This window comes from Lycium barbarum, chromosome 7 (assembly GCF_019175385.1).
Source record: "Lycium barbarum isolate Lr01 chromosome 7, ASM1917538v2, whole genome shotgun sequence".
Lineage (NCBI taxonomy): Eukaryota > Viridiplantae > Streptophyta > Magnoliopsida > Solanales > Solanaceae > Lycium > Lycium barbarum.
Window position 1 is genome coordinate 121,381,772 of NC_083343.1, and position 10,663 is coordinate 121,392,434.

The window sequence follows — 10,663 nt, forward strand, 5'->3', positions numbered from 1 at the left end:
TTTGTTCTTATTAATGTTAATTGGTTATATAATTTCTCAAATTGCAATTATTCTATTCATTATTTTATCAGCTTTTTAAATAAAAATTCGCTTGAGTCTTTTTACTTATATCACTAATAAGTTGTATGTTCAAAACACGATTAATATAACACTGTAGTTTGTGCTCCGTATCCAAAACTTTATTATATTAATGTTTGCTACGAATGCAAAGTATGCAAAAATTTATTAATATTTTTTAAAAGAGAAGACTTGTTTAGAAGGAAACTATTTTCCCCTCTTTGAGACAAAACAATAGCAATATTTAAGCATCAGTTGATAACTTGAATTTTAATTCGATTAATTAAAAGGTGTAAAATATTCTATTGTTAATATATGTAGATTGGACCTAAATATTACTTATTGTTTTTTGTCAAATTTTGATTTGGATAATTCTAAAATTAAATCAAACTTACATTAGTTCAAACTATTAAATTAATTTTACATGTTTAAAACGAAACAAAGTAGAAATTTGATTTTCTATTTAAACGAAGAACTACTATTTTTTAATTTTTGGTGACTACTCTTGGTTTACTCTAATTTCAAGTACTATATCCAGCTCATTTTACTTATCGTGTTGTCTTTTGCACGTTTTTTAAGGAAACGTCAATTAGAATTAGAATTTGACTAATTTACCTTATTTATTATTTGATTTCCATTTAATATTATTTTTTCTTTTACGACATTAATCTCTTTTCACATTTATTAGAGTAATAATAAAAATGAAAAATTAATTAAATTTTATATTATTTTAAAATATAAATATTTTAAGTATATTTATTTTAGTAAACATAATAAATAAATGACATGACAAATAGCAAATACAACAGTTAAATATCTAGATTAGATCTCAGGCTAATATAAGAAAAGAAAAAAAATTGTATGGTTTGATTACTTAACCTTTTGAAGAAAAGCAATAATATAGGGTCCACGTTTTTTAATGTACAGTGATTTCATTTGCTCCCACTAATGGATTGATACGCATGTGGCAATGAATTCACCATTATTGACTTAATGCAGGATACTTTGAGAATTACATGGATATGGGGTCCACGTTTTTTTGCTACACAATTGTGGATCTCCACCTAATTTTTTTTTTTACACGAGTAGGAGGTTGACGATGATTCCATGCCCAAATCCACTCTTCTATAATAGTTAAAAATTGAGAGAAAATTATCTACATCACAAATACAAAACTAGTGGTCCATGGATGAGCACTAAATTATAACTTGTTACATAGTGATGATTATACTCGTCTCTTCAGCTGTCTTCCAACTTGTTAGTCATATTGATTTGTAGTGTTCTTCAAGATTTTTCAAACAAAAGAAACGACGAACCAAATCATAATTATATTGTCCAACTTTAAATGAGAGTTTTAATTGAACTTTAAGAAACAAAAGTACAATCTTAATAGAGTAAAGAAGAAGCGGATTTCACATATCAAAGTATCAGAGCCACTTTAGGTCTTAAATTGCCATTTTATATGACAAATACCATCAAATTTCAAAATAGTACAAAATAATTCAAATCTTTATTCAATTGAGCACGTCTAGCTTTTTATTTATTTTTTCACAATAATGGGATCATTATAACAACCTCTTTTAGCATATAGATATTAAGGTTAAGCAATTTGATTATAATCATAAACGACGTGTGTTTTGTCAAGTCCGTCCAGTTAACATTAATAATTGGATACATCGTAAACCGGAGAAGAAGAGCAAAACAAATTAACAAAGCATTTCCAAAAAGTAAATTGCTCTTGAATTGCATGTGGACTCATGCATACAGGGGCAGAGCCAGGATTTTTATCAAGAGTGTTCATATTTTAGGACAGGGGATGTGTGAGGGGGGGGGGGGGGGGGGGGGAAACAACGCATGAAAAAAACACAATGCCTTTGCCAACTATCAATATGGCCCAGTATTGCGTCAAAATAGTTGCAACAGTGAATTATTCATTTAAGCTCCCACTGACACTCTACCCCTTCATAGAATTTATTACGAAATAAGCTCTACCATAGAACACTTTATCTAATGCAAGCTAAAGAATAAATAAGTAACTTACACGTTCAATGGCCTCACTCTCTTCAGGTGTAATGGTCACAGCTTGTAGGAAGGAAAAACAAAAGAGTGTGACGCCGAGTCTTCAGGTGTAACTGTCCAAGCAATTTATCTGCAGTGTATCTCAACCGAAGATCATGAAATTCAACTTTGATAGGAAGGAAAAACAAAAGAGTTGTAACATCAAGTTAGAATATGAAAAAATAGAATGGAGCCGGGAAGATACTTGTACAAAATAAAATTAACATAAAGAAGTCAACAACAAAATATGCTATTACAAACTAATAAATTACAATTGCACTCGACGAGTTTTCATCCCTTGAAATGTTTTTATAATACACTCATTAGAAACATCTTTAAATACTTTTTTTTCCACATAAGGTACTATGCAACCATCTAAGAATTCATCGTCCATTCGATTCCGCAAGTCATTCTTAATAAACTTCATCGCAGAAAAAGCTCTTTCAACTGTTGCAGTGGCAACTGGTAGAAGCAAAGCAAACTTCACCAAAAGGAATACAAGAGAATAGTTTAAATGCTTCTTTGTCTCAACTAACTTTCTTAAAAGTTCCCCAAGTCCACCTAAATTGGAGAACCTTTTATCAATATCACGAACATCAATAATGTAATTAGCAAGTTGATTCTCAAGGGCCCTCATGCTAAATCCATCAAAGTCATCAGGATATAATTCAGCCATTCTCACTATTTTTGTTATGTCAAAACTAGAAAATGAATCAATTGGATTCAAGCAAGCTACTCCATTAAGCAAATCACTAGTCACCTCATTGAAACGCTCATTGAGTTCTTGTAGCTGCCAATCAAAAATTTTATAAAACAAATCCACACGGTAATGATGCAAAGTAGTGTAATCAACTACTTTACGTCGTGATCTTCCAGAGTTAGCATATGGATCATCATAATTAGGCAATGAAATTTTATGCTTGATACAAAAAGTTTCTACCTTTTCTTTAAGTGAATCCCATCCAGAATGTTTTTCTAAGAGAGGATCCCATTCTTTTTGATTGATTATGAACACTATTTGGTGGACCAACGTGCGATATCAAGCTATCCTTTCTATACCAATTTTTAAACCCTTTAGTCGAAAATACATTACCACCACCTTGATGAATGCTTTCACCTTGAAACAAATAACAACGCAAACAATAAGCTGCATCTGCACTTGTACTATATTCCAACCAATCAGAAAATTCATCAAACCATTTAGAAACAAAACGACGTGGTATTCCAGAAATATCAGTTTTAGGAAACTTATGATCCTTAGGTTGGCAAGGACCTTTTTTAATGTATGCCCTCCTTACCTCATCACAAATGTTTGGATGATAATCCAAAATTCGAGTTCTTTCGGTCGGGTCAGCCTTTAGATCATTTACATCAAATTCTTGTCTCTGAGAAGAGTGAGACGATGGTATTTCTGCTTGGTTGGCATTTTCATCTCGGCCTAGTTGATTTTGATTCTGAGAAGAGTGAGACACCAAACTTTTTTTTGGTACTTTCTGAAAATATTTCTCCATTCAAACTGAAATAACAGTTAAATGCGATGCACTTATTAGAAATCAGTCATACAAATTACTCGCTGAATATGTAAAGAAATTAAAAAAACACAAAAATTGCAGTTGGTATATCTAACACAGTACACTTCTACAATTGAAGATAGGTCCTAACTACATAATTTTTCTTGCCATCAGCCCATCACCTAGAAATAAAAAAAAAAAATCTCTACTGAAAAAGTAGCAATATATGAAAATCCCTAATTTTTCTTCCCATCACCTAGAAATAAAAAAAAAAATTACATGCTCTCAATGATGTTATTTACTTACATCTATTAACTGACGTTATGGTTGCGGACCTTGCGGTGATAGTTGATAGCGGTGGTCGGTGGTGCAGGTGGTTTTTTGATGGAGTAAGAGAAGGCAGAGCCGCAGAGGGGATGGCAGTGGTGGGAAAGAGAAGCAAAGGGGGGTTTTTAGTTTATGAGGAAAAGAGGTGTTTTGGGTAGAAAATAGAATTTTGACTATGTTAATACAAAATAAGATGGCTTCTGCTGGAAGATAAAAAGTTTGATGAGTAACTTTTTTTTTATTTTAAAAGAAAAAGTCACCACTTTTTAAAAGTTGTGGACTTGTGGCAATACGGAGCAGTGAAAATAGACTACTAGTTTCTCTAATGCAAAAATAAAAAAAGTTGTGCCACAGCCGGGATTCGAACTCGTGTCCTCAGCAATAATTTGCACACCCTTAACCGCTAGGCTATCCTTCATTTCTATGTCAAGGTTGTTCATTACTAGTATATATCCACAAAGTTCTATATTTAACATAGGCACTCGACAATTTTTTCCGACGAAGGGTGTTCATATGACCACCCTTCGTCGGCTTTGGCTCCGCCCCTGCATGCATATTATATAAAAATTGAAAGAAAATAATCTACATCACAAATACAAAACTAGTGGTACTTGGACGAGCATTAAATTATAACTTATTACAAATTTCTACGATATAGTGATGATTTTACTCGTCTCTTCAGCTGGCTTCCAACTTGTTAGTTATATTAATTTTGTATTGTTCCTCTAGACTTTTCAAACAATACAAATGATGAACCAAATCATAATTGTTTTGTGCAACTTTAAATAAGCGTTCTAATTGAACTTTAAGAACCAAAATTACAATCTTAATAGAGTAAAGAAGAAGTGGCTTTCACATATCAAAGTATCAGAGCCACTGTAGATCTTAAATTACCATTTTGTATGAAAAATACCATCAAATTTCAAAATATTACAAAATAATTCAAATTTTTATTCAATTGAGCACGTCTATTTTTTCTCCACAATAATGAGATCATTATAACAACCTCTTTTAGCACATAAATATTAAGGTTACGCAATTTGATTGTAATCATGAACGACATGTGTTTTGCAAAGTTCATCCATTTAACATTAACCAGTAGATACATAGTAAATCGGAGAAGAAGAGCAAAATAATTAACAAAGCATTGCCAAAAAGTAAATTATTCTTGAATTGCATGTGGACTCTTGCATATTACAAAAAATTGAAAGAAAATGATCTACATCACAAAACAAAACTAGTGGTCCATGAACGAGCACTAAATTATATCTTATTATAAATTTCTATGATATAGTGATGATTTTACTCGCCTCTTCAGCTGTCTTCCAACTTGTTAGTCATATTAATTTTGTAGTGTTCTTCAAGACTTTCCAAACAATAGAAACGACGAACCAAATCATAATTGTTTTGTGCAACTTTTTTAAATAAGAGTTTTAATTGAACTTTAAGAAACAAAAGTACAATATTAATAGAGTAAAGAAGAAGTGATTTCACATATCAAAGTATCAGAGCCACTTTAGGCCTTAAGTTACCATTTTGTATGAAAAATACCATTTAATTTTTAAAATAGTACAAAATAATTCAAATTTTTATTCAATTGAGCACGTCTAGATTTTTTTTTTTTTTTTTTTTTTACTTTTTTCACAATAATGGTATCATTATAACAACTTTTTTTAGAACATAAATGAAGTGTTATGACGAAGAACTCTCATTATAAAGCATTCCAAGTACTACCTTCTTTCCACATTATTTTTATTTTCAAGATATTGTTTAGAAAATGTTTGACTCCATTATATTGGAATTTGGAAACAATATCTCACACAACTTTATACTTTTACATAATTTTAAAAATATTTAACAAGGGAAACTTTCTTTTTAGTTCGATGTTTGTAGTTCTTTTCTCTTATATATAGCGCATTGTACAAGTTAGACAAGTGCTGTATATAATTCAATTATTTGAAAAGAAATATGTTATATCAAAATCTTCTCCTAATAGGAAGAAGACAGTTGATAGTTGGAATCAATTTCAACTCAATTCACGAGATCAAATTTGAATGCCTGAATCAAAAAGAAGCTAAGACCCTAATTAGTTACACAACAATTCAATTAATTAATACTTAATATTACTATCAGTGAGCTAATTGTGATCCATTTGTTCTTACAATTAAAAGTTAGCCATCAAATTCGGGTTAATGAGAAGTACCCTCAACTAATGACTTAAAGAATTACTCACATTTAGTGTTAATTTCACATATTTTGTTTAGTATTAAAAATAATTACTACGGCTATTAGGAAATTCTACGTAGTGTGGTCCAGTGGCGGATCTACGATTTTCACTGAGGGGGTTCGAAAAATAAAAATATAGAGACTAGGATTCAAACTTGGAACCTCAAGGTGAATTTTGAATGCCCTAGACCACTGAACCAACATCTTCTCTTGTTTTTAGAGTATTCAAACTCTATATATGTACATAAAAAATGAAAAATACCTTATATATATAGTGTAATTTTTTACCGACACCCTCGACGGGCCCTAGATCCACCCCTGGTGTGGCTGCCCATATAAATCCCAAAAACAAATATTTTTTGTAGAACTGTTTTTTTTTTTCATACCAGGAAAATCCACTACAACACCATAATTTTTGTTGTTTTTCAACACTCGACTAGTTAACTCTCTCGATTTTCACAAAAGCTTAAAAACTTTTGATTTTTGGAATTTGATTGAAACTAACATTTTGAAACAAACAAAATTAAAAAAAAAAAATTGAATGCCTTTGCCACACAAAAGTGTAGTATCAATCATTAGATATTGGACATTGAAAAATAATCTAGGCACGTGAAAACAATTTCTAGAACGATATATAGTAAAAGAATAGAGATTAAGGGAATGTTAGGTACGTCGGAAAATATTTTTCTATTTTCTCTTATTTGATTGTACTTAAAATCTTGAAAAATGTTTTTCTCAAAATAAAAAAAGATATGTTCAATAAAAATTTGAGGAAAAACAATTTTTGGATCAATAAAAACACACCAAAGCTCTTCCCTGTCCACTTCTACACGGCCCGCCCCCAACTCCATCCCCCAGGGAGTGAGCCTATGAGGGTAATTGTGATTCTCCACTTAAAATATTTGTTTATCATGTTGTTCATAGTCGTGTAACAAGACAACACGTGGCCACACTTTGAAAAATCTATAGGATTAAGAAAAATAGGTGGAGAATGATATGGACAGCAGAATTTCAATCATATTCTTGCTAAATTAAGAATAAGTGAAGACTGATAAACTAAAAGAGAAAAAAATATTAAACGAACTACTGTTTCATGCGATAATATATTGCACTTCCTACGTCCCATATTAGTTGTTAGGGTTATTAAAAATATATTTGTCCTAAAATACTTGTTATTTCATAAAACCATGATGAAATTAATTATTATATCCCATTTTAGTGCAATTTATTGAAGAGAGATAAGGGTAAGGCAGTAAAAATGTACCTTTTATATATGATTTTTTAAAGGAGTGTGAAACAAGAAAATGTGACAATTAATATGGATGTGGTTCCTCTCCATTTCTCTTCTCTCGATTTCCTCCAAGTTCTAGCTTGAATTAGGGACACATGGCATAAGTTAGAATTACTGGCTAAGATTTAATTGAATAAAACAAAGCCCTAACCATGATTTAGATAATTAATTACTTGTCCATAAATATATTAAAATATTTTCTCTATCTTCCTAAAAAAAAATTCCTGCTTAGGATTCATCTTTCAAATAATTGAGTTAATCTTTTAATTGTATTTTTTCTTTGAATCTTTCTCTTTAAGATTAGCTAGTGCAGGGATGATTTTGCTGTATTTGATTAATAAAAAGCCCAAAACTTTATTAAAAAAAGGATGATTTTAAAAATTTAAAATGAAAATAAACAATTTCAATATAGAAGTCGTTCAGTTCTAAAAAATTCTCATGGCAATTCATACTATTAACATTTGACAAATAGAATTGGTCATATACACAACCTAACTGCTTCGCACATCAGTAGTGTAGAGATTTTCAGATATAATAAATTGAAATAATTAACTAAAGCAAAAGATAAATACTGGGGAAATTTTTCTATTATGTGGACAGGAAAAAGTAGTTAAATTAATTGAAATAGCAAATTTTAAAGAAAAAGATCCAAAGACAAAATACAATTAAAAGATTACTCAACATGGAAAAAGATTAACTTAATTATTTGAAAGATGGACACTGAGATCCAAAGAAAAAATACAGTTAAAAGGTTAAATCAATTGTTTGAAAGATTTTTACTGCGTAGGGAAAAAATCTTTAGGAAGAGAACGAATAGATTTTAATATATTTATGGTCAAGTTATTAATTATCTAAATCATAATTAGGGTCTTGCTTTAGTCAATTAAATCTTAGTCATTAATTCTAACGTATGTCATGTGTCCCTAATCCAAGCTTTAACTTGAAAAGAATGGAGAGGAGCCGGATCTAACTAATATGGGACGGAGGGAGTAGTTAAGAAATGACTAGGTTTCAAAAGTGTGTTGCATTATTGGCCACACTTTGAAGCATATATAGGATACAATTACTATCTTAAACGAAATAGTATGTTGCAGTACTTTATCAAACATTTAATAGTTCTTAAAAAGTAGAAAACGGTTGATAGTTGGAACCAATTTGAATTCTCAAATTGATGGGAGTTATGGTTGAACTGACAACAAGACTTAATTGGACTCACAGAAAGTCAATACTTGACATTATTCTAAAAGATTGCCATGAGATTGTTAGAACTTAGAATCTTTCAACCCTATGAATGGAAAAATCTTCCAGTAGAAAACGTCTCGACTTAATGAAACTACATATTCTAGATGAATTTAGATTACCCGGGTCACTATATTTTGGAATCAAATACCAATTAAAATGAAGTAGTACTTAATAATAAAAAGATCTCTGCTGTCAACATCACGTTTTTTGTATTTTCTTAATTATTACTCTCTTTGATCTTATTATGTACCATCATTTGTATTTCGAAAGTCAAATGTGTTTTTTTTTACCGCAAATTTTTTATATGGCTTTTAACTGTTTTGAGTTGTCAACTATCATGATTTATAGTACCTATTACATAGGTTTTAAATATGCAAATTTTACTTAAAAGACTTAAAAATTCTATATTCAAATTCACTATCAAATTAAAAGTTTGATTTTCAAAATTTCGAATGATTCCACGTAAAATGAGACAAAAGAAATATTTAATTTTGGCCTACAAATGTGTTGCCCAACTAATCCTAATTGCCTTCTTATCCTTTTCAATAATACACATATCCCCTCTCTATATTTATTCTTGTATCTGGAGTACCATGGAATAAGTCCACCAACGCCACCGTCCTTGTACATTTGTATTTATTCACACTTTCTAGTAGAAAGTTTCTACTACAAAAATCCCTCACATCATTGCAAACAAACAAATCATATCCTCCAATTTTTCCACCTTAGTTTTTTCGAACATTCCAATTATCCAAACCATTGAAATTTTGAATTTTTCACAATCTTGTTCTTCCTCAAATATATTCAAGTCCCTAGCTAGCTAGTGCTAAAGAAAAAAGAACACATAAAAGGTGAAAAATGAAGAGCAAAGTGAGTAAACAGAACATATTCATGCGAATTCTTGCATTACCATGGAAAGCTTTAACAAAAGCAAGAGATTGTTACGTGAACAAAATGACAACTTACGCGATGGTGAATCCTCGAACGTTGCCAAAGAGTTATAATAGAAGTGTTAGCAGCTTATCGAGGTCTATTAATAATGACAGTGAAGATTTCAGAGAGTTAGTTAGAGCAGCATCTGCAAGAACCATGAGGGATAATAATTTTGACTTGAATTTTCTTGTGCAACAACATATAAGGCAACAAATGCCATCGAGGAAATTAGTGACAAGGAGTTGTAGTGTGGGAATGGCAAGAATTGATGAAGAAAATTCTTGTGTTTTAGGAGAGGGTGAAGAAGATGCTTTGTTGAAGAAAGATTTGAAGTATCCAAGAAGTAGAAGTTATGGGATTATGAAGAAAAATAATGGTGTCTTTTGAGTTCAATGGTTCTTGGTTAAGTTAAAATTGGAGCATGTGTTGGAACATGAGGTGGATCGAAAATTCAAACTTGGATGGGTTCAAGTTTAAGGTTTTTAGTATACTGAACTTATTGTATTTTTGAATTATAAGTTAGATAATTGCAAATTTACATTTGTATCATGACAATCTTCCAAAAGCTTCTTTAGCAGTATAAATTTGTCGACATTGAGGTATCAAATGACTCCGTTGATAAGAGTTTTTGGGAGTTACCAACCTGTTATCCCCGGCATACCTTTGATCCGTGTTTAAAAGGCCTTCCACACGAGATTCCCAGATCACTATGGCCGACTTTCGTTTACGTGCAACTAGTTGATCTCATATTCAGGCAGGCACCAAATCATTAAACCTGATGGTTGATCATTCATTGATCTTAGTGATTCACCGTTCACTAAATCTAGGAAGAACCCTTTAAAGTCATTGACTCCATATTTTGGGAACGGTTGAACTCCTTTTTCGACCTCCCTCATCTTTGGAACTCGGAAAGTTGGCCTGCCTTTCTTTCAACACTTTAAAATCTTACTCCCTCCTTTTTATGCGCCGGGATTCGGCATACAAAAGTCAAATTACTTAATTTCCATTGTGAATTCGG

General features: G+C 31.1%; 1 protein-coding gene across 1 annotated transcript; it reads left to right on the plus strand.

Annotated features, from left to right (window-relative positions):
* The first annotated feature begins 9,570 nt into the window (after positions 1 to 9,570).
* On the plus strand, positions 9,571 to 10,032 carry LOC132601850 (uncharacterized). The gene has a single exon (XM_060314908.1). The coding sequence runs from the start codon at positions 9,571 to 9,573 to the stop codon at positions 10,030 to 10,032; it is 462 nt and encodes a 153-aa protein (XP_060170891.1).
* The last annotated feature ends 631 nt before the right edge of the window (positions 10,033 to 10,663 follow it).

Excerpts from the sequence above, each read along its gene's own strand:
- LOC132601850 (XM_060314908.1), top strand. The coding sequence starts at position 9,571 with ATGAAGAGCAAAGTGAGTAAACAGAACATATTCATGCGAATTCTTGCA.